Genomic DNA, 24121 nt, shown 5'->3' with positions numbered 1-24121 from the left:
TTTGTTTTGTCTGCTTTACCTTACATCCTATTGCTTTATAGCTAAGCATTTGCTCAGTAAGAATAGAAAACTATGGCATTAAGACCTTCTCCTAATCCACGAGTGACTGCTCAACTATTAACTAGCTTAGATACTACTCCTAAAGGAAGTGTAGTTACAGAACTAAAGGTAAATAGACCTGTGATTTCCAAATATTCAGCACATTGGAAGAACCCTGGGAAGTTACATATAACCTTGCTACTAACAGACTCCAAATAACTGCTTGGGAACTACAAAATTACAATAAAATTAACGTCTCCAGATTAATTATGCAAGACCCAGACCTCTTGTTCAGATTTTAAGTCTGTTAGCACTTGTTTCTGTGGTGCCAAACCATATTATTAAGGGACAACATAGAGGTACTCATTCCTTGAGCATTCTATTGATGTGACGTGATTTTACGCCACAAATCAATACTTTTCTGCTATAAGTTTTACTTGTTTTTAAGCAAGTCTATGTGATTTTACGTGTTTTTTTAAGTGTTTTTCAGGTGACGGAACAGATTTGACATGATAACAGTTGAAGTGCAGAACCAGGTCGTAAACGCAGTTTACGGTCCGTATTTTACAATACGGGCCGTATTCCATGGTCATATTAAAGGAGAACAGAACCAGAAAGGCAGGTTGAGAAGATGGTGATTTACGAGCTCAGCTTACGGACCGTATTTCAGTTTACGGTCCGTATTCCAACCCGTATTTAATCATTCGAGCATTTGGCAGAAAATCTGAGTTTTGGAAGTTGAAAGACGACCAGGCAGTTTACGGGCCGTAAACCACTTTACGGTCCGTATTTCAAAAGATGGAATTTGCTCACAATTGAAGGACGACTGGGTCGTAAACTGATTTACGGTCCATATTTCAATTTACGGACCGTATTTCGTAACGACGGGACCAAAGTGCAAATCTGTAACTTTTATGTCTTCAAAACCTATAAATAGTCATTGTAGGGTTTTTAATAGATATCAGTTATTATATTTTTGTCTCTTGACTTAGAACATTAAATTCTCTCTAGATTTTGAAGATTCAAACATCAATTCAAGTATTATCAATTCCTCTTTTCTTCCAAAGTAAGCAATTATGAATTCTTTAAATTCTTATTTCTTGTTCTTTGCATGTAGTTAAATTCCCTTACTAGGGTTGTGAACCCAATGATGGGTGTTTTGTGATTGGGTTTGTGATTGATATACACATAACGGATTATTAGGGTTTAGTTATTCTTTATTCTTCATTCATAATTAATGGTTGCAAACATTGATTAAAGCCATAAAGCTTGATTTATTTGGGAAAATAATTAGGGTTGGTAAGAATAGCTAACAAGGCCTCAAAGCTTTAAACTTTGTTTAATAAATTCACTTAATTTACTTGGCATGATTAATCGTTCTTCATGGTCACTTTCTTATATTTGGGAAAATCATAGAAAGACATAATCTTTATTTATTGGGAAATAGTAGAGATTCACATAGAGATTAAGTGCATTCATATAATGATCCATTAGAAGTATATCAAGATCAATACCCATGATCATACACCCTATCTAGCGGGGACACAACCTTAGTTTCTTTTACCATAAATTTTCCACCAAAGCAATAGATAGCAATTAGTTATAGAAAAACCAACTTTTACCAAAATCATCGGATTAAGACATTAGACCTAGAACTTAGCATCTACGACTTTAGTAACCTTTTCACACCATATTCCCTGCGGGATTCAACCCCAACCTTGTTGGGTTACTATATTTGACAACGTCCGCGTTATACCATAAATAGGTGTAATTTGAGCGTATCAAACTTTGGCGCCGTTGCCGGGGAATACGGTTTTGAAATTACTAAATAGTATTTGCTTTGATTGAAAGTCTTTTGCTTATTCCATCACACCTTGTTTGCTACTCTGTGTAAACCAGGTGAACATGAATCAAAATCAGCAAAATCAACGTGCTGGTAACCAGGGGAATCGGTTGAACAATCAGGCGAATGAATCTGATGATGAGAATATTTTCGCTGATCTTGTTCCAGAGGAGGACTATGCATCTGCTATTGTTCAGCCTCGAGTTGGAGCTGCTACTGTGAAAATTGACTCCTCTCTATACCAGCTGTTGAAGCTTGAGGGATACTTTCGGAACTCTACCGAGAATGACCCTCAACGTCATTTGCAAAATTTTGTGGATATGTGTGCTAATCACATCCAGAACAATGTTCCACAAGATGCCATTCGGTTGAGGTTATTCAAATATTCCTTAGCTGGAGAGGCAAGAACATGGTTTGAGAAGCTGCCCCGCAATTCGATTACTTCATGGGCAGAGATGGTGACTGCTTTTCTCACAAGGTGGTACCCCCCTAGCAAGAAGGCTGAAATTCGTGACAAGATTTATGAGTTTAAGCAGCGACCGGGGGAACAACTATATGAAGCCTGGGAGAGATTCAAGGAGTATTTGGAGAAGAGCCCGAATCATGGCTTTCCGGAACATATATTAATGGAGAAGTTCTACTGAGGGTTAGATCCAGTGACACAGTTAGTAGCTAATAATGCAGCTGATGGTTGTTTTATGAACAAGACCTTTCGACGAGTGACCACCATACTTAACAAGCTGACGACTCATAATCAGGCTTGGCACTCAAACAATGCTGATGTGGTACCGTATGGTAGTGCTATGATCCAGAATATAGTGAAGGAGAATCAAGACACCCAGCAAACATTGGCAGAACTTGCAACAAATATTTCCTTGCTGACGAAGAAGTTTGATGAATCTCAAATCAAGAAGGTAAATGTTTGTGAGGAGGATGCAGTTTTGCCAAAAGGTATGTACCATGCTCAAGATGGTCTGTTCCATGAGGGGCCACCTATGCAGGTTGAAGATGCTAATTTTGTTAATAACTCTCAAGGGGGTTACAAAAGACAGAATTACCAAGGTGGCTATCAGAATCAGAATCAATGGAGACCTCAGCAGGGTCAAGGTGCTTACAACAACTCTGGGAACTACAACAATAATTATGGTGGTGCGAACCAAGGGAGCTACAACAACAGCAACAATTTTGGGAACAAGAGTTCCAATCCTTATATACCCCCGAAAGGGCAGTCAACAGAGCAAGGTAGTTCGAATGTTGAAGCAATGCTTGAGAAAATTCTAGCAAATCAATCTAAGTCTGAAAGGGCTTTATCTGGGCTGACAGAAACAGTGGGTTCCCATACAGCGGCTATTCAGAAGCTTGAGTCGCAGATGAGGGATATTTCTAGAGAGCAGCACCCTCCTAAAAAGGGAGGACTTCCGAGTGACACTATTCCAAATCCCAAGAATGGGGGAGGCGGTGTAGATCGTGTGTTTGCCATCACTACTAGGAGTGGTAAAACACTCCAGGGGGCTGCTGAGAAGGTGATTGATCTTGAGCCGATAGATGAAGAAGATGAGGTGCAGTCTGAAACACCCATTATTGCTGATGAGATTCCTACTGACAAGAAGGTTGCTGATATTCCAGAGATGGTGAGAGAAGCTGATGACACAAGTAAGCAGGCTGTGAAAGGGGCTCTCCGCCCTTTGACGCAGCTATTCAAATCTAAACCTCCCTTTCCTCAGAGGTTAGTAAAGAAGAAGGAAGATGCTAAGTTCGAGAAGTTTTATGATCAGCTGAAGCAGTTATCTCTGAATTTCCCTTCTTGGAAGCTGTCAAGGAGATGCCCGGTTTTGCGAAATATTTGAAGCATTTGCTGACCAAGAAGAAGACGGTTCAACATGAAACCGTGAGTTTAACTCACACTGTGAGTTCCATCATCTCAACCACAACTGTTCAGAAAAAGGGAGATCCTGGGGCGTTCACCATTCCTTGTTCTATTGGGCACCATGATTTTGCTCGCGCTTTGTGTGATAATGGGGCGAGTATTAATTTGATGCCCCTTGCTATATATAAGCAATCAGGTTTGGGGATGCCAAGGCCGACTACGATGAGGTTGCAGATAGCTGATAGGTCTATCAAAAGACCTGTTGGGGTGGTTGATGATGTAATTGTGCGGGTTGGTGATTTTATGTTGCCCGCTGATTTTGTGTTTCTTGACTGTGCTGTTGATCGGGACATTCCTATCATTCTGGGGAGACCTTTCCTTGCTACAGGGAGGGCTCTGATGGATTCGGAGAAAAATGAGATCAAGTTCCGAGTCAACAATGAAGAACTGACTTTTCAGGCTAGCAAAGGGATGAAGTTACCAGGTGCTTACGAGAGTATTTCGGTAATTGATTCATTTGATGTTGTTGATGATGCAGTGGAGTTCAAGATGGAAGAAGAAAGTTTGGGTGAAGCTCTAGCTGGGATCCTTATGAATTTCGATGCTGAAGACATGGAAGGCTATGTGGAGACAGTTAATTCGCTTGTTGGGTTGGGCTCATATTCATACCACCCAAAGAAGCTAAATCTTGATCTGGAAAATAGAACAACTCCTCCAGCAAAGCCTTCGATCATTGAGCCGCCTAAGTTGGAGCTTAAGCAGCTCCCATCACATCTGAAATATGAGTTCCTTGGTCCAAACAATACATTACCCTTGATTGTTTCAGCCCTATTGACTGAGGAGCAGATTTTTCAGCTTTTGGAGGTGTTGAGGGAGTATAGGCGTGCTATTGGTTGGACCATAGCAGACATTCGAGGTATTCCATCTGGGATCTGTGAGCACAAAATCCAGTTGGAGGAGGGTAGCAAACCGAGTGTAGAGCATCAGAGGCGACTGAACGAGAATATGCAAGAGGTCGTCAAGAAAGAGATCATCAAATGGCTGGATGCGGGCGTGGTTTACCTAATTGCTGATAGTAAATGGGTGAGCCCAGTCCAATGTGTTCCTAAGAAGGGCGGCATCACTGTTGTGCCGAATGCAAAGAATGAGTTGATCCCGACCAGAACTGTCACCGGATGGAGAGTTTGCATGGACTATCGCAAGCTCAACACAGCCACTTGCAAGGACCACTTCCCTATGCCCTTCATTGATCAGATGCTTGATAGGCTAGCGGGGCGGTCCTACTATTGCTTCCTTGATGGTTACTCGGGCTACAATCAGATCAACATTGCTCTGGAAGATCAGGAGAAGACCACTTTTACTTGTACTTATGGGACGTTTGCATTCAGTCGGATGCCTTTTGGGTTGTGTAATGCACCAGCCACTTTTCAGAGGTGCATGATGTCAATCTTCTCCGACATGGTAGAGGATTTCTTGGAAGTGTTCATGGATGACTTTTTCGTGGTGGGTGACTCATTTGAAGATTATCTTGGCCATCTGGGTCAAGTGCTAAAAAGGTGTGAGGAGACCAATCTGGTGCTAAATTGGGAGAAGTGCCATTTTATGGTGAAGGAAGAAATCGTCCTCGGTCACAAAATCTCTGAAAAGGGAATCGAGGTCGATCAAGCGAAAATAGATGTGATTGCAAAACTTCCACCACCTATCTCGGTCAAAGGTGTCCGAAGTTTCTTGGGACATGCTGGGTTCTACAGGCGCTTCATCAAAGATATCTCCAAGATCGCAAATCCATTGTGCAAGCTTCTTGAAAAAGAGGCTAAATTTGTGTTTGATGATAAGAGCCAGAAGGCGTTTGAGGAGTTAAAAGAACGTCTCACTACTGCTCCTATTATTGTTGCTCCTGACTGGTCCTTGCCATTTGAACTGATGTGTGATGCTAATGGTTTCGCAATAGGTGTTGTGCTTGGGCAGATGCTAGTGGGTATTGATCTTGATATACTTCTAATGGATCATTATACGAATGCACTTAATCTCTATGTGAATCTCTACTATTTCCCAATAAATAAAGATTATGTCTTTCTATGATTTTCCCAAATATAAGAAAGTGACCATGAAGAACGATTAATCATGCCAAGTAAATTAGGTGAATTTATTAAACAAAGTTTAAAGCTTTGAGGCCTTGTTAGCTATTCTTACCAACCCTAATTATTTTCCGAAATAAATCAAGCTTTATGGCTTTAATCAATATTTGCAACCATTAATTATGAATGAAGAATAACTAAACTCTAATAATCCATTATGTGTATATCAATCACAAACCCAATTTGTTCTGCACTACGGACCGTAAACTGCGTTTACGACCTGGTTCTGCACTTCAACTGTTGTCATGTCAAATCTGTTCCGTCACCTGAAAAACACTAAAAAAACACATAAAATCACAGACTTGCATAAAAACAAGTAAAACTTATAGCAGAAAAGTATTGATTTGTGGCGTAAAATCACGCCACATCAACACCCCCAACTTAAAGTATTTGCTTGTCCTCAAGCAAGCCATACAAAACAACGACTCAATCTAACACCTAGATATCATAGAATAACAATGTCTACATTGGTTTTGACTCTGAACCACCGGCATGCATGTTTTTCTTCAAACGACCACCCCAATTTTCTATGTCAAAGCAATATACACAACTCAAGAACGTTATGACTAACAATAAAGCTTCATTACATGACATTACATTATCGAACATATTATGATGCACACAAACGCTACTTTCGGCGGTCACTTTATTTTGCTCAATTCTCATCCTTATGCCCTCACATAGACCAAAGAATGTCCCAACACATATATATACAACAAGAATGGGACGAAGATGAAAGAGAAGAGAAAAACACTCACACTCACAAAGAATTCATATCTACACATGCAAATACCATAGGCTTGCCCTTATTTTCTATGTTCTCATCCTAGGCTCGTTCGGTTGTGATCACATTAGGACTTGTTTCGGCTTGTAATGTAGGCTTAGGGACGGGTAGGATACCTTTTTGGGTATTAGTGACTCACCCTCCTTGACACTACAACATCTCTTTACCTTGATTCGCCTCTTTTCTTTCCGACCCCTTTATTTTCTTTCACGTTTTCGACCTCGATGTGGTTTTATTCCTATCCAACTAGCAATTCTTTTTGTGTTTCAATTTTCTGATTTTTTTTAATTTTTTTATTATAAGCAACTACCACATCGATTCTCTACTAGCAACTCCACCACCCCCAACATTTGTTCTCAACATCTACTCCACATTTAATTCACCCCCAACTTAGGCCCTTTGCCTCGTCTATCTAGTAGCATCAAAGAGGAAATGGGTGCGAAGATGGATAAATTTCACAACGGGTGAGGTTTCATTCGGCTAGCCAAGAAAAAGGTCAAAAAGGGAAACTAGTGATATTTTCAGCTTTTGGTGAGGCTTATTTAGGCAAAGTGACTTATTTACACAAAGAAAGCCTAAGATCATTTCACAACCAAACTAACTTTCGGATTTCAAACAAGACCAACCAGGCAAGTTCTAGATTATACATGCTTAAACAGAATTAAACTAACCACTCACACACACATCGGCATAAGGACAATCATTTTTACACTTGTGACCTCCCATGTAGTCATTCATCACAATGTCATATAAAGAATCAATCATGTCAGACAATAACTGTTCTAAGTATGCATTTTTCAAAATTCTGAGGGGTCCAAAGTAGTGGTTTATACTGATCATGCAGCCTTGAGATACCTCATGGCAAAGAAGGAAGCAAAGCCGCGACTGATCAGATGGGTGCTATTGCTGCAAGAATTTGAGGTGAAGGACCGCAAGGGTACTGAAAATCAGGTTGCTGACCATCTCTCTCGGCTTGAAGAGGCTGGGAGACCTTCTGATGAGCTTGATATAGATGATGCTTTTCCGGATGAGAGGGTGTTGGCTGTGTCAAATGAGGTGGCACCGTGGTATGCTGACATTGCCAATTATTTGGTAACAGGCATAGTTCCAGAAGATATCAAAGCCTACCAAAAGAAGAAATTCCTGCGGGATGCTCGACAGTACTATTGGGACGAGCCTTGTTTGTTCCGAACATGCGCTGATAACATCATTCGGCGTTGTGTTCCGGAAAGTGAAGTAATGGCGATTCTAAAGGCATGCCATGACTCTCCTGTTGGGGGTCATCATAGCGGAAACCAGACTGCGGCTAAGGTACTTGAGTGCAGCTATTACTGGCCGACTATTTTTTATGATGCTAATCTATTGGTGCGGTCCTATGATCAATGTCAGAGGCAAGGGAATATCGGCAGAAGGCAAGAGATGCCTATGAATTTTGTTATGGAGGTGGAAGTGTTCGATGTCTGGGGGATTGACTTTATGGGACCCTTTGTGAGTTCGGGTGGCATGAAATACATCTTGGTTGCTGTGGACTATGTGTCAAAATGGGTAGAAGCGGTGGCTTTACCTAATAATGAGGCCAAGAGTGTTATGGCCTTAACACTCTTGAGGAAACCCATAACACTCTTGGCCTCATTATTAGGTAAACCCACCGCTTCTACCCATTTTGACACATAGTCCACAGCAACCAAGATGTATTTCATGCCACCCGAACTCACAAAGGGTCCCATAAAGTCAATCCCCCAGACATCGAACACTTCCACCTCCATAACAAAATTCATAGGCATCTCTTGCCTTCTGCCGATATTCCCTTGCCTCTGACATTGATCATAGGACCGCACCAATAGATTAGCATCATAAAAAATAGTCGGCCAGTAATAGCTGCACTCAAGTACCTTAGCCGCAGTCTGGTTTCCGCTATGATGACCCCCAACAGGAGAGTCATGGCATGCCTTTAGAATCGCCATTACTTCACTTTCCGGAACACAACGCCGAATGATGTTATCAGCGCATGTTCGGAACAAACAAGGCTCGTCCCAATAGTACTGCCGAGCATCCCGCAGGAATTTCTTCTTTTGGTAGGCTTTGATATCTTCTGGAACTATGCCTGTTACCAAATAATTGGCAATGTCAGCATACCACGGTGCCACCTCATTTGACACAGCCAACACCCTCTCATCCGGAAAAGCATCATCTATATCAAGCTCATCAGAAGGTCTCCCAGCCTCTTCAAGCCGAGAGAGATGGTCAGCAACCTGATTTTCAGTACCCTTGCGGTCCTTCACCTCAAATTCTTGCAGCAATAGCACCCATCTGATCAGTCGTGGCTTTGCTTCCTTCTTTGCCATGAGGTATCTCAAGGCTGCATGATCAATATAAACCACTACTTTGGACCCCTCAGAATTTTGAAAAATGCATACTTAGAACAGTTATTGTCTGACATGATTGATTCTTTATATGACATTGTGATGAATGACTACATGGGAGGTCACAAGTGTAAAAATGATTGTCCTTATGCCGATGTGTGTGTGAGTGGTTAGTTTAATTCTGTTTAAGCATGTATAATCTAGAACTTGCCTGGTTGGTCTTGTTTGAAATCCGAAAGTTAGTTTGGTTGTGAAATGATCTTAGGCTTTCTTTGTGTAAATAAGTCACTTTGCCTAAATAAGCCTCACCAAAAGCTGAAAATATCACTAGTTTCCCTTTTTGACCTTTTTCTTGGCTAGCCGAATGAAACCTCACCCGTTGTGAAATTTATCCATCTTCGCACCCATTTCCTCCTTGATGCTACTAGATAGACGAGGCAAAGGGCCTAAGTTGGGGGTGAATTAAATGTGGAGTAGATGTTGAGAACAAATGTTGGGGGTGGTGGAGTTGCTAGTAGAGAATCGATGTGGTAGTTGCTTATAATAAAAAAATTAAAAAAAATCAGAAAATTGAAACACAAAAAGAATTGCTAGTTGGATAGGAATAAAACCACATCGAGGTCGAAAACGTGAAAGAAAATAAAGGGGTCGGAAAGAAAAGAGGCGAATCAAGGTAAAGAGATGTTGTAGTGTCAAGGAGGGTGAGTCACTAATACCCAAAAAGGTATCCTACCCGTCCCTAAGCCTACATTACAAGCCGAAACAAGTCCTAATGTGATCACAACCGAACGAGCCTAGGATGAGAACATAGAAAATAAGGGCAAGCCTATGGTATTTGCATGTGTAGATATGAATTCTTTGTGAGTGTGAGTGTTTTTCTCTTCTCTTTCATCTTCGTCCCATTCTTGTTGTATATATATGTGTTGGGACATTCTTTGGTCTATGTGAGGGCATAAGGATGAGAATTGAGCAAAATAAAGTGACCGCCGAAAGTAGCGTTTGTGTGCATCATAATATGTTCGATAATGTAATGTCATGTAATGAAGCTTCATTGTTAGTCATAACGTTCTTGAGTTGTGTATATTGCTTTGAAATAGAAAATTGGGGTGGTCGTTTGAAGAAAAACATGCATGCCGGTGGTTCAGAGTCAAAACCAATGTAGACATTGTTATTCTATGATATCTAGGTGTTAGATTGAGTCGTTGTTTTGTATGGCTTGCTTGAGGACAAGCAAATACTTTAAGTTGGGGGTGTTGATGTGGCGTGATTTTACGCCACAAATCAATACTTTTCTGCTATAAGTTTTACTTGTTTTTAAGCAAGTCGATGTGATTTTATGTGTTTTTTTAGTGTTTTTCAGGTGACGGAACAGATTTGACATGACAACAGTTGAAGTGCAGAACTAGGTCGTAAACGCAGTTTACGGTCCATAGTTTACAATACGGGCCGTATTCCATGGTCATATTAAAGGATAACAGAACCAGAAAGGCAGGTTGAGAAGATGGTGATTTACGAGCTCAGCTTACGGACCGTATTTCAGTTTACGGTCCGTATTCCAACCCGTATTTAATCATTCGAGCATTTGGCAGAAAGTCTGAGTTTTGAAAGACGACCCGGCAGTTTACGGGCCGTAAACCACTTTACGGTCCGTATTTCAAAAGATGGAATTTGCTCACAACTGAAGGACGACTGGGTCGTAAACTGATTTACGGTCCGTATTTCAATTTACGGACCGTATTTCGTAACGACGGGGCCAAAGTGCAAATCTGTAACTTTTATGTCTTCAAAACCTATAAATAGTCATTGTAGGGTTTTTAATAGATATCAGTTATTATATTTTTGTCTCTTGACTTAGAACATTAAATTCTCTCTAGATTTTGAAGATTCAAACATCAATTCAAGTATTATCAATTCCTCTTTTCTTCCAAAGTAAGCAATTATGAATTCTTTAAATTCTTATTTCTTGTTCTTTGTCATCCCTTACTAGGGTTGTGAACCCAATGATGGGTGTTTTGTGATTGGGTTTGTGATTGATATACACATAATGGATTATTAGGGTTTAGTTATTCTTCGTTCTTCATTCATAATTAATGGTTGCAAATATTGATTAAAGCCATAAAGCTTGATTTATTTCGGAAAATAATTAGGGTTGGTAAGAATAGCTAACAAGGCCTCAAAGCTTTAAACTTTGTTTAATAAATTCACCTAATTTACTTGGCATGATTAATCGTTCTTCATGGTCACTTTCTTATATTTGGGAAAATCATAGAAAGACATAATCTTTATTTATTGGGAAATAGTAGAGATTCACATAGAGATTAAGTGCATTCATATAATGATCCATTAGAAGTATATCAAGATCAATACCCATGATCATACACCCTATCTAGCGGGGACACAACCTTAGTTTCTTTTACCATAAATTTTCCACCAAAGCAATAGATAGCAATTAGTTATAGAAAAACCAACTTTTACCAAAATCATCGAATTAAGACATTAGACCTAGAACTTAGCATCTACGACTTTAGTAACCTTTTCACACCATATTCCCTGTGGGATTCGATCCCAACCTTGTTGGGTTACTATATTTGACAACGTCCGCGTTATACCATAAATAGGTGTAATTTGAGCGTATCATCTATCACATTCAAGATAAAAGGGTGTTGCATGTGTAAGCCCAAAAGATCTATGATGACCCTCGAAATGGATATTGGAAGCGCAAGAAGGGCTAGGGCTGGCACATTGACAACATATTCAATTAGTCATGATGATGGCAGATAATAATCTTAATCTTACTCGTCCCCAACACTAAGGTAACGGGGCATTATTGGGGAATTGCCTACTTCCTCACTTTCCTTTTCTTTTTTTTCTTTTTTTTTCCTTTTTTGTAACAACATGAATGTAGTTAAGCAGATGAAAAAGAAAAAAGAAAAAACAAAAAACAAAAAACCCAGGCATTAGTTTGTGCTTTTTATTGGTTTGAGCCCTAATAAGTATGAGAGGATCAAGCAGTCCATGGCTCATGTCAAACTCAAAGAACGTGGGTAAAACATAGAGAGAGAACTCACCTATCCTATGCAGAGCTTTTAGAGCATAACCACTAGGATAGTTTTCATAAGATGCCATGAAAAAAACTGCCGTGCAAGCTAGACTAAAAAGCAAGAAATGTGTCAGAATACACCAAATAATTCAGTTTGCAGTACGAGCAAGTCGGTCCAATCATACCTGCCAAGCATTAATCCCAACATAGCAATGTACAGAAACTTCCATAAACTCTTTTTCCTGTTATTATACCTGCATAAAGTTGAGATGATGCAACAGAATAAGAATTCTAGACACATTATAATGAAACCTCATGCAATATAGGTGAGATTTATAGCCAAACAAATTCTCATTTGGATCAGTCAACTTTTCTTTTCTTTTTTTTTTTTTTTTTGGAGGTGGGGAGAGGGGGGGTGGGGGGAGGGGGGGCACTCGTAAACTATCAGATCGACTAGCTGCACCCAGTCTGATGCTACAACAGCATAGTAAAAGCTCAGGCAAAGGCTGAAGCACCATGGGATAGAATTCCCTAGCTTATAGTCAACAATACATGATACATGTTAGCTAATATCAACGACAAATAATTGCTGGCATTCAAAGGTTGACTGATTTAAGTGAATCCCAGATCTTCACTTTGTAGTGAAACTAGGAAATGCTAGATTTCAGAGGAAGTAAAGTTCTGAAGGCCTAACCACTCTTCAATAATGTGAATGCCAGTCATTTATGGTTCAAATAAAATCCACATACAAAGAGCAACTAGACATGTATATACTCGTATGAAGATATCTTTTTGAACTCATTGAAAAATTCAATTGGGAGCTTGCTAAGCTTAAGAAGCAACATACACTCTGCTAGCTGCAACAGCTGCTGCAAAGTTGAAGATGGGAATGGAACTAATGATGAAGCGGAGCTCCTGCAGCATTGACGATTATTGAAATGAACAAATTACCACAACATTAACATCAACTATACAACTCAATCACAGAGCTACTAAGCTATACCTTGTGCGGAAGCTTTGAGTACAGTAGAACAAATGAGAGAACTGGAAGGATGTAGAAGAAAACCCTTCTGTCCAGTAAAACCCCAAGCTGGAAAAAACTAACATCAAGTTCGAGAAAAGAATAAGGGGACCAAGCGAAATAATTACCTCAGTCCTAAAATAGCAAAGTAGCATTACTACTTCCAAAATATTAATGCTACCTAGAATGGAAAGCACGATGGTTACCGGCCCATTGCTGTGAGATGAAGCGAGATTTTCAAGTTTCTATATTAGTGGCTATAAATTTCTGAGGATGAACGAAATAGGTTCTCTTCAGACTGCTTTGGTCTTTTACTCAAGTTCACAGCAACTATTAAGCTATGACTGCCTCGAAATAGCCTCAGTCTTGCAGCTTTTTTTTTGATGACATGGGAACCTGCAGCCGCTACCCTTTGGGTGCACACAGGGTAAACCCAGCTCCTGTGCAATAGCTCGCAAACCACACAGGAGAGGTAACCCGCACTAGGCAAGCCCCGTGCGACGAGCTCGACCCAGAAGGCAAATCCCCTGCTGTCGTTGGCAGGGGGTTCGAACCTGAGACCTCCATTATGAAAGCCCCATGCTCAACCTCAGTCTTGCAGCTTAATGGGGCTAACTTTATCATTGCATGCTTAGGGGATTTAGGCCTCATTTGCTTCTCTCAGATATCTCTAACTATCTCTTTAACGTTTTATATAATGGTGCATGTACTGACAAATCCCACCTTTACTATAAATGGCAAGCAAGCAGAAATTGTTGAAGGAAAAAACACACATACCAAAAAAAGCGGGTATGCAGCAAGCAGTGAACGGGGAAGCGCTGACGTGAAGTACCAGTGGAAAGGATGAGTCTGTTCACATTTATTAAGGAACAGTAAAAGATATGGAAACCTTTGTTGAGAAAAACTCTAGTCAAAGGAGTTCTACTCGAACGTTTACATCAATGGTAGATCTATCAAATAAAAAAGGAAGCCTACAAGTACAAGTTTTCAGGAATAAAATCAGATCCTATCAAAATAAATAAGAAATCAAATCAAGGCACTCAGAGGAAATGCTCACAATCACCTTTAGTCAGAACGTGCCAAGCTGTATATCAAGTCCTCCTTTAGTGGTAAGAGAAAAAAGCACATACTTGTGCCGACATATAATATGAGCATGAGTTATCCATGTAAAACACCTCGGGAGTACATAGAAACTAAATATGTAATTACATTTACAAATGCAGGATACACCCCATTCAGAACTCCGGTTCAAGACAGAGTTGAACCAGAAAACTTCTAGTTCAGGCCACAACAACCTTCTCCAAATGACTGAATCGACAAGAACAGTAAGGCCTGTAATATAGTCAAAAATATTGTTTCAAGGTTTCAGATAATATGACATCCTTATTTCAAAGAAAAACTTTTTTTCTTGATAAAGTATATAACAGATAAACTTGGTAATTACACAACTTACTTCACCAAATAACTGAGATTCCTTAAATATTTACGAACCTATGGAGAGGAAAGCAGCAGCTGAGCAGGATGTCACTGCTTTCCAGAAAGAAACTGATTTAGTCTGCAGGTAAGAAATAAATATCCATATTAGGCAGAATATGCTGAGTAAGCACACACTTCATAAGGTTATCACAAATTACGAAACACTGGCACGAAACCAATTCGATAATGTTTTTTATTCTGAAAGAATCTATCCACTTTGCTATGCAGTACACGGAACTGGATACTTTTCTTTTGTTTGGTCATCCAAACTTCATTTGAATTTGTTACTTCCACCCAGTCATCTCTGACATAAATGCATCAAGTGCATGCAACTCTATGATAAGAAAAAAAATCATGTTCTCGGTATAACTGGCCAAATTAGTCTTTATACAAAATAATCAATGCAGGAGAGAAGAAAAACTAATAAAAGCAGAGCCCAGAAACAAAGAGTATGAAAGCTTTGCCAGCAATTGAGACCAAAATATTTAAAGTTATCGCAAAATATTGAGATTAAGTTGACAAGAAAAGCAGTCAAGATTCGTTTAAAGTGGGACAATCTCTTCTTAGGAAGAACCCAGATCTTATGGAAACTAATTCAAGCAGACCAATAACAACACATATCTAAATCAAGACATGACAGTATGCATCACTCAAGTCAGCTCAAATGGTAAGGTTCCTTCTTATCAAGACTAAGTTCAGGTGATAAACCAATTCCACCACCAACCAACCATTTCTGCATTTCTCCAAAGGGAAAGGAAAAACAGAACTCAAAAGAGCAAGTAATGACTCTTAAGTATACAGCTGTCCAGCTTACCAGCAAGAGCTCCAAACCCAAAGGAGCAATGAGCAGAAGTATGTCACATCTGAAGACTAATGTTGCAAACACCTGAACCAGAAAACAGAAAATTAATGTGATAACTGCAAATAGTCATTCTCTCTGGCTGATTTCTTATTTGCTATAGTAATTTTAAGTAGTATCTGTCTGATAACACAGAATAATTACTCCTCTTTACATCATTCGACCATTTGGACTAGTCAAACTAGGAATAGACTCAATATTTAGCTTAGAATTCCTAGCTCTTTGTGGGATTGACACTGGATTCATAAGTCAGATTATATTTGCAGAGACAACTTATTCTCTTTAGGGTGTAGTTGGGCATGAGCAAATGTCTAATTATCCTGGCCTTCCTCGTTCTTGGCCAATTCCTGAGGTTTGGCTAGCAGGTGCCTAAGATATTTTTATACGGAAAACAGAAAAATGTATTAGACAGATTACCGAGGAGGACTGCTACGTTTACAAGAGCCTAAAAAGGGGATACAAAGACCCAGAAAGAGAAAATAGATTACACTTATTGTTTGCATAATAACCCACAAATATTTTAAGCCTCGGTAGATGTGCCTAATACATCTTACATCTCTTTTATTATTGTAACTTCTTCAATTTTCTGATCATTCAAAAGGAAGCTGCATTAACAAATAGATAGACTTTTTCATTGGTTCCAGCAAGCTTGTTTTCCCACCAAATGCCACAAAGTTCACCATAGCGAATGTGAAAGGAGCCTTTCCTTTACTTTTTTCATAGTTCCCCTTTTCCACTTATGTTCCAAAATATATAGTTGACAATGAATAAGTTATTTAACAGACAATGATAGTACAAAGTACTGAAGGTGGCAAATTTTACATCACTTGCAGCTCTAAGGTTAGAATGCAATATAAAATATGATGCATACGAAGCTAGTGAAAGGCAGAAGACAGGCAGAGAAATTGTAGAGCGTCTAGCTTATTACATGGCTGGTTCGTGCACTTGTATGTCTTTTGTATTATATCTAATCATCAAAAACATTGAAGCTCATATATTACGTAAGAAAAGAAAATATACTGAAACATGCTCCAAACATGAACTTGAATATCTGTAAACACATGGCTGCTAGCAAAGTAAATCATTGTTAAATATGTCACATAAAACAATGTTTCATGGTTAAATGGTGAGGCCAACTTACCATGCAATTTAACGCAGCATACAGACTTCCCTTAAACCAAAAACCATATGCCAAATTTACTAGAAAAAAAGAAAAACAATGTGTGAAATCAATGCCCAAACTTTCCCTTTTAAGAGATGAAATAACTGAGACCAGAAAATTGCATAGGGTGTCAAGTGACTAAGTACTAGATATTAAGGTTTTCAAATTCAACAATTATTATCCCTTTGCACAGCTAAACTGCTAGCTCTAATCAGAAGAAAAGATGATACAGCAATAGCGTGTGGTATGATCCATTTGTACAAGACACCACAAACATTAGGCACGATATCAACAAGAAATAGAACCTATCTCATAATGTGTATGCCTGGGATTATAAACTGTGCAAGCCACTGTTTAATTTTGTAATTGTTTCATACTAATAGAGGAACACTTTTTGGATTATCTAGTAGCATCAGTATACTGGTTTCCTATTCAGGAAGTGTGCGTTATTATTCTTGGACTGATTAATGGAAGACAACATTCAATTTGGATGGAGAAATAGTTAGCATTTTAGTAGTGAAAAAAGTGTGAACATGGAAATACTGACCTAAAGCAAATGCCAATATATTTGGAAGAGGACGGGTGCAATAGAACAGCAAATGAAACTGAGATGCTGTCAGGATAACAAAGAATGCTTCAACTTGAGATCCAAACTTCTTCTTGATCTGCACAACCAATTTAACATCACATCATTAGCTGTCACCTTTGACTCCCCCAACTCAAAAGAAAAGGGCAATGTTTGGGTTATGAGAGTCAACCCATTCAATTTTCTCAATTAAAACACGATTCCCTTGTTCAGAAAAAAATATTATATATTTCGAAACTACATAACAAGTACTATGTCGCAAGATTTAATCATTCGAAATATATTTAAAATGTCAGAAAAAATTCTTCGACTCGCCAAACAGGATAGTGTCATATAAAATGGAACATAGGGAATAATAACTTAATGAAATTAAACAATGCTGGAAATCAAATATATCAGCAATATAGCAAAATTAGATCAGATGGATGACGTCTTCTGCAAATGATGCTAACACTTTCGTTAACTTCATCGATTCCCAAATGTTTTAGAAGGGAGCTAAGATCCATTTTGCTGTAAATATTTCCTGCACTTGCTTGGTGCAGTTAAATGAAATTTCATACTTATCACAAAAAATGCAAGATTTGCTAGAAACCAAAAATACTTCAGTCCAACACCTATCTGACTCTGAGAACATGTCAACTTTGATGAAATAAAGCTCCAATAGAAAAGCATAGTCACTATATTCTTTGTATACAATCAGATACCTGAATGCGGAAAAATCGCAATGCAAACAGCACCATACCACCCAATACCAGTCGTACTACACAAACAAACTCGAGTCAGTCACTCTGAAAATTACGCAGCAGATAAAGGAATAACATGTGAGAGGTTTTTAGGCTCGCTATAAACTGAAGTTAATGATCAAATAAAAGAAATCATTCTTTTCTTTTATGAAGGAAGAAATAACGACGCCATTCAATGTTCATATCAGAGTGTCTCTTTCTATCTTAAATGTGATTAAATTGGCTTTAACCTGAAAACAAGTCATACTAATTATTTACTGTGTTGATTGTTAAGATGGAGCCAAGAAAGGAAAAGCAGACGTGAGATCGCTTTACACTAGCCAAGACTCGTGCAAGCCATGTCCCATTTTAGAACTTCTAACGATGTAACATGTTCAAGTCCTATGTCCAGTGTGTATCAAATGCCAGAAAAATGAATATAGGCATGCCTATTTATTGGATTTTAACACATTCAGTTACCAGCCCACAACTTGGGTAATAGTTGTCGTTTCAGCTTAAAAGCATTAGTAATCTCATTTCTCAGCTTATGAGCTCTTTCCTCCTCTAACAAAGCCATTCATTAAGCTTGACATTTTCCACTTGTATCAATCTATGACTGCACAGGAACCATTGAGTTTAACAATAAGTAGATAATTACTTTAGCATCAGGTCGAGCTTTCCGAATAACTACAGTTTATATATTCACTATTCCAGCTTATATCACCAACCTCCTTTCACAAAGCAACACACTTGCTAACTTGTATCCTGATGCTAAAGTAATTATCTACTTATTGTAACAGCTTATATCACCAACTTCCTTTCACAAAGCAACACAGTTGCTAACTTGTATTCATAACCTGTTAATCGCTATGGGTAAGCAGCATTGTGTAAAAGGTGAAATCTTAGAAGATCGTAACAATATTTCCACGTTTGGCATCGAAAACCAAGACAATGTGACTATGAGTTGGAGATAACTAATATATTGAAAAATTGTAGTAAGTAATGCAAAATTTCTTCTATTTTTCACATATGCCAAGTGAAAAAAAAAATCTTTTTTTTTTTTTTTAAGTGATGACAAAGCATTCAGGCAACGGTCGCGGGTCAAAAGTAACAACATAAATATCATGCTTGAACGAGTCAAACCTCATCATGGTTTAGACTACCAGACACCTTCAAGTTAGGTTTAAGCTTCAGATATAACTTCGACCACACAATAAGTAGATAATTACTTTAGCATCAGGTCGAGCTTTCCGAATAACTACAGTTAATATATTCACTGTTCCAGCTTATATCACCAACCTCCTTTCACTGTCTCACAAAGCAACAGACTTGCTAACTTGTATCCTGATGCTAAAGTAATTATCTACTTATTGTTCCCGCTTATATCACCAACCTCCTTCACAAAGCAACACACTTGCTAACTTATATTCATGACCTGTTAATCGCTATGGGTAAGCAACGTTGTGTAAAAGGTCAAATCTTAGAAGATTATAACAATATTTCTACGTTTGGCATCCAAAACCAAAACAATGTGACTATGAGCTGGAGATAACTAATATGCTATTGAAAATTTATAGGAAGTAATGCATAATTTCTTCTATTTTTTACATATGCCAAGTGAAAACAATTTTGTTTTTCTTTCTTTCCCTTTTAGCGATGAAAAAGCATTCAGGCAACGGCCGCGGGTCAAAAGTAACACATAAAGATCATGCTTGAACGAGTCAAACCTCATCATGGTTTAGACTACCAGACACCTTCAAATTAGATTTAAGCTTCAGATATAATCTCGACCACACAATAAGTAGATAATTACTTTGGCATCAGGTCGAGCTTTCCGAATAACTACAGTTCATATATTCACTGTTCCAGCTTATATCACCAACCTCCTATCACAAAGCAACAGACTTGCTAACTTGTATCCTAATGCAAAAGTAGTTATCTACTTATTGTTCCAGCTTATATCACCAACCTCCTTTCACAAAGCAACACACTTGCTAACTTGTATTCATGACCTGTTAATCGCTATGGGTAAGCAACGTTGTGTAAAAGGTGAAATCTTAGAAGATTGTAACAATATTTCTACGTTTGGCTACCAAAACCAAGACAATGTGACTACGCGTTGGAGATAACTAATATGCTATTGAAAAATTGTAGGAAGTAATGCAAAATTGCTTCTATTTTTTACATATGCCAAGTGAAAACAAAGTTGGTGATATAAATTTAAGTGATGAAAAAGCATCCAGGCAACCGTCGCGGGTCAAAAGTAACAACATAGAGATCATGATTGAACGAGTCAAACCTCATCATGGTTTAGACTACCAGATATCTTCAAATTAGATTTAAGCTTCAGATATAATCTTGACCACACAATAAGTAGATAATTACTTTAGCATCAGGTTGAGCTTTCCGAATAACTACAGTTCATATATTTACTGTTCCAGCTTATATCACCAACCTCCTTTCACAAAGCAACACACTTGCTAACTTGTATCCTGATGCTAAAGTAATTATCTACTTATTGTTCCAGCTTATTTCACCAACCTCCTTTCACAAAGCAACACACTTGCTAACTTGTATTCATGACCTGTTAATCGCTATGGGTAAGCAACGTTGTGTAAAAGGTGAAATCTTAGAAGATTGTAACAATATTTCTACGTTTGGCATCCAAAAACAAGACAATCTGACTGAGTTGGAGATAACTAATATGCTATTGAATTGTAGCAAGTAATGCAAAATTTCTTCTATTTTTTACATATGGCACGTGAAAACAAAGATTTCTTTTATTACTTTTAAGTGACGAAAAAGCATTCAGGCAACCGTCGCGGGTCAAAAGTAACAACATAAAGATCATGCTTGAACAAGTCAAACCTCATCATTGTTTAGGCTACCAGACACTTTCAAATTAGATTTAAGCTTCAAATGTAATCTCGACCACACAAATGTTCCCTCAAAATACCATACCTGCATAGAGACCATACAGCTTTGGCAAGTGTAGCAAATTCATTAAGAGAACAACTGGAGATGCCAAAATAGATACAAGAAGAGCCCCTGAAATGTAGATGGAATTTGCAGAAAAAGAAGTTAAATGTCGGAGATAATGTGCACAAATTGAAGTGAAGACTTGGACTATGCTTCAACTCATACAGTTGTAAAAATCACCTAGCCCAAACCCAAGAAGGTCAAGTGCAGCTATTTTCCATGATTATTGGCATTCTTTAAATAGTGAGCAAAAAGATCCACTCCACCTTTTCCGCCTTTTTCCAGTAACCCTTTCATATCAGTTTCTTGTCTCCACAAAATCACCTCAAATTCCTTTTCCTCGATAACTATAAGATTGTATATCCCAAAATCCTTTCTCCAGGTTGTTACTCCCATACCTCAACCACTAAGCCATCCCCTTGGAGACAAGTATTCTTCTATTTTAATGAACTTAAACTTTCCTGTATCAGCTAATGAATACATCTGTAACTGAATAATACCAATACTTGCATTTGCCAGATATTTTTCCTTACCAATTTTAACAAGTCGAGAATGTTTTCACAAATTAAATACTCAAATAAAGGTCCTTAACCACTGGATCTAGTTAAATGTTTTCCCTCATACTTTATGAACTGTTATAATTGCAGAAGATTTTAAAATTCAACATCTGGCAATACATTAGAGCATCTACAAGCAACAAGTTAAGAATCTTTTGCAGTAATTTGTCAATTTAAGATGGACAGAATTTTTTCCTTTTTTATAAACTATTTCAAATTTGGCGTTCGTGCTGAATCATCACATGGTAAAAATTAAGTACTAAAATCTCTTGATAAGCTCAGCTGAAGTAGAAAACTTGCCGACAAATGTGCGAGGTACAACTCCAGGGAACTCCAGATGATCATACTAAGATTGCAGAACAAAGATCAGAAAAAACTCAATGAGTATACTTTGTTACATGAAATTCACCAGAAGCATGGGTGATAATAGGAAAATAGAAGACCATTACCTTCCCTATCTGATGTCTGTGGTTCAAAATATCATGCAAAGCCTAATCAAAGAAGGAGAAAAATGTCAACCCCATGGGACAGGACAACATTTTTCAGCAGAAGAAGGAAAACAAAATAGGGGAGCATGATCATCAAGGCTCGGTTAAGAAAAGAATAAAATACAGCCTCCAAATTATGCAGTTCTAAGACATACAATAGCCTTCAAACTATACTCTATATCATTATATCTAGATGCAATCCTTGTAAAGCACCAAAATTCCTTGCTCACAAGGTGGTTCAAAAAGAGAAAAGGAATCCCACAAATAAGAGAAGTGTTATAGTTGGTTAAAAGCATAGCTGCGTACAGTGGCTAGGATTGATTACAATTTTAGGAAGTCTACAGATTACAATGTCATGAATTATAATGATTAGCCCAGACAACACGGTTCTCAAAAAACAAAAAAGTATAATGATTAGGTTTTCCCACTTCAAGTGGAATCTGCTAACACTACAAAATCATACGTCCAGAACGCTTAAAAAATTGAAAGAAGATTCTAAAAGAGGGAACTGCTCATCACAACCAAATAGAAACATATCCACAAATCCTTAACTCTGAAGTGCTAACCGATTTCGGCTATTTTTGGGTTCTTGACTACAAGAACAAAGCTAGCCAATTCCAAATTTACAAAGAGTACTGCTTGCGTCATGCGAAGTCACGGAATTAAGTACCAGCTTTTCCAAGCTCATGCGCTTACATCTTTTTCTCACGCTATACCAAGAACAACGTCAAAGATTGAGAAGCATAATCTTGAAACTTGAAAATTCCAATTTTACTCTTTTTTTTTTTTTATACTAGTGAAAAAGATCCTTTCACTAACATGCACCAAGATAGTGCCAGAAAATACAAGTCTTTGGCGTTAGTTGCCAAAAAAATCATCCAACTATAACATGTAATAATGTTTTTTCATGAAAAAAGGCAGATTAAAACCAAAAACTAAACATGTAGGACTATATTCTTTACACAAAAAGTATTAAGCGAAAAAATAACCAGTTCTTGATCCTCCATGTCAGTTCCCTCCAAATTAAAACCATTTTACTACACAACGAATTTAGCAAAAGGTGCCAAAATTACATAATCTTGTGATATTAAAGAAAACCAATATTAATCCAATCCATCTAAATAGAACCACTAGTAAAGAAATTGGGGTTTTCCTTTACGAAATACCCAACAACATGACTCAAACTAATCAAGAAAGCAGGGAAGAAACATCAAAAAGAAAGAAAGAAAAAGATTGGAACCAAGAAAGAAGTACCTGAACATTGAAACTTTCTTCTACTTTAGTGTAAGGTACCATGAACACATAGAATGCAGCAATTGATCCCAATAGTAAATCGTAGCCTATAAGAGATCGTTCAAATACTTGATTTCAAGAATATAACGCAAGGGAAAAAGAATTATTGGGATTGGAAATTAGATATTACCATATAGTTCCAAGAATTTCTCAGATTTGCGTGCCATTGTAGAAATTAACTGAGGAACTGAAGTTGTTTATGTGTATGTTTGTGTTTTTATACGAGTCCCCGACATAAATACCCGTTGAATGTCGGAAAAGAAGGAGTTAAACGACTGCGTATAAATAAATTTAATATTCAATTACACTAAAAATTTAGATTTATGAAGAATGAAGGTAGTTTGTGTACGCTCAATGAGTTTGATGCTATGCAATTAAATGGTAGTAGCAAAAAATAGTGTATTAAAATGATCAAATATTTGGTCAAAATCTCTATATTTATTATTGATAATCATAGATATTTTTATTTTTATAAAGATGATTAATTATTATATTATCAAAAAAAAAAAAGATAACTGTTATATGGGGTAATTTTATAAATAGTATACTGTTATAAAATTAGTTATTGACGTTATAGAGAAATAAAATATAATATAAAAAATTGATTAAAAAGCTTGATTGTTATAAAGAGATGTTGTTATATGGAGATGTTGTTACGGAGAGGTGTGATGTAAATGGTTGGCAATAGAGGTAAGTGGTGGCGGCGGTTGTACACTGAAAGCTAGTGATGGTAATTGTAATAGATACAGTAGCAGTGAAAAGTCATATTCACATAAATCTTTCAAGGGAATATTATTTTTAATGATTTTAAGACTATGTATGAGATTTGAATGATTCAAACTTATTAAAAAGTCAGAAACGCAACAAAATAATAATAGATTGATACTTGGATAATTCAAACCTT

At 37.8% G+C, this 24121-nt stretch overlaps 1 protein-coding gene and 1 non-coding gene across 2 annotated transcripts in view; both read right to left on the bottom strand.

The window, feature by feature from the left end:
* LOC132645818 (dol-P-Man:Man(7)GlcNAc(2)-PP-Dol alpha-1,6-mannosyltransferase) overlaps positions 1–23508 on the bottom strand; it is a 34549-nt gene extending 11041 nt beyond the window's left edge. The window contains exons 1-16 of the mRNA XM_060363032.1: positions 23348–23508; positions 23179–23264; positions 21886–21927; positions 21737–21782; positions 20862–20948; positions 17883–17938; positions 17140–17257; positions 16572–16630; positions 15386–15457; positions 14587–14650; positions 14324–14427; positions 13873–13944; positions 13078–13164; positions 12922–12989; positions 12260–12328; positions 12103–12185 (exon numbers count right to left, since the gene is read on the bottom strand). Of these exons, the coding sequence (XP_060219015.1) occupies positions 12103–12185; positions 12260–12328; positions 12922–12989; positions 13078–13164; positions 13873–13944; positions 14324–14427; positions 14587–14650; positions 15386–15457; positions 16572–16630; positions 17140–17257; positions 17883–17938; positions 20862–20948; positions 21737–21782; positions 21886–21927; positions 23179–23264; positions 23348–23384 (1150 nt within the window). The 5' untranslated portion in view covers positions 23385–23508. The remainder of the gene's footprint in view (positions 1–12102; positions 12186–12259; positions 12329–12921; positions 12990–13077; positions 13165–13872; positions 13945–14323; positions 14428–14586; positions 14651–15385; positions 15458–16571; positions 16631–17139; positions 17258–17882; positions 17939–20861; positions 20949–21736; positions 21783–21885; positions 21928–23178; positions 23265–23347) is intronic.
* Positions 2387–2492, bottom strand: LOC132600947 (small nucleolar RNA R71). Its single transcript, XR_009567402.1, has one exon. It is a non-coding gene; the product is annotated as a small nucleolar RNA R71 (small nucleolar RNA).
* Positions 23509–24121: the final 613 nt, after the last annotated feature.

The sequence above is a fragment of the Lycium barbarum genome, chromosome 6, assembly GCF_019175385.1.
Source record: "Lycium barbarum isolate Lr01 chromosome 6, ASM1917538v2, whole genome shotgun sequence".
NCBI classification, from domain to species: domain Eukaryota; kingdom Viridiplantae; phylum Streptophyta; class Magnoliopsida; order Solanales; family Solanaceae; genus Lycium; species Lycium barbarum.
Note: the sequence above shows the minus strand (reverse complement) of the source record. Positions and strands in the feature narration are given on the sequence as shown.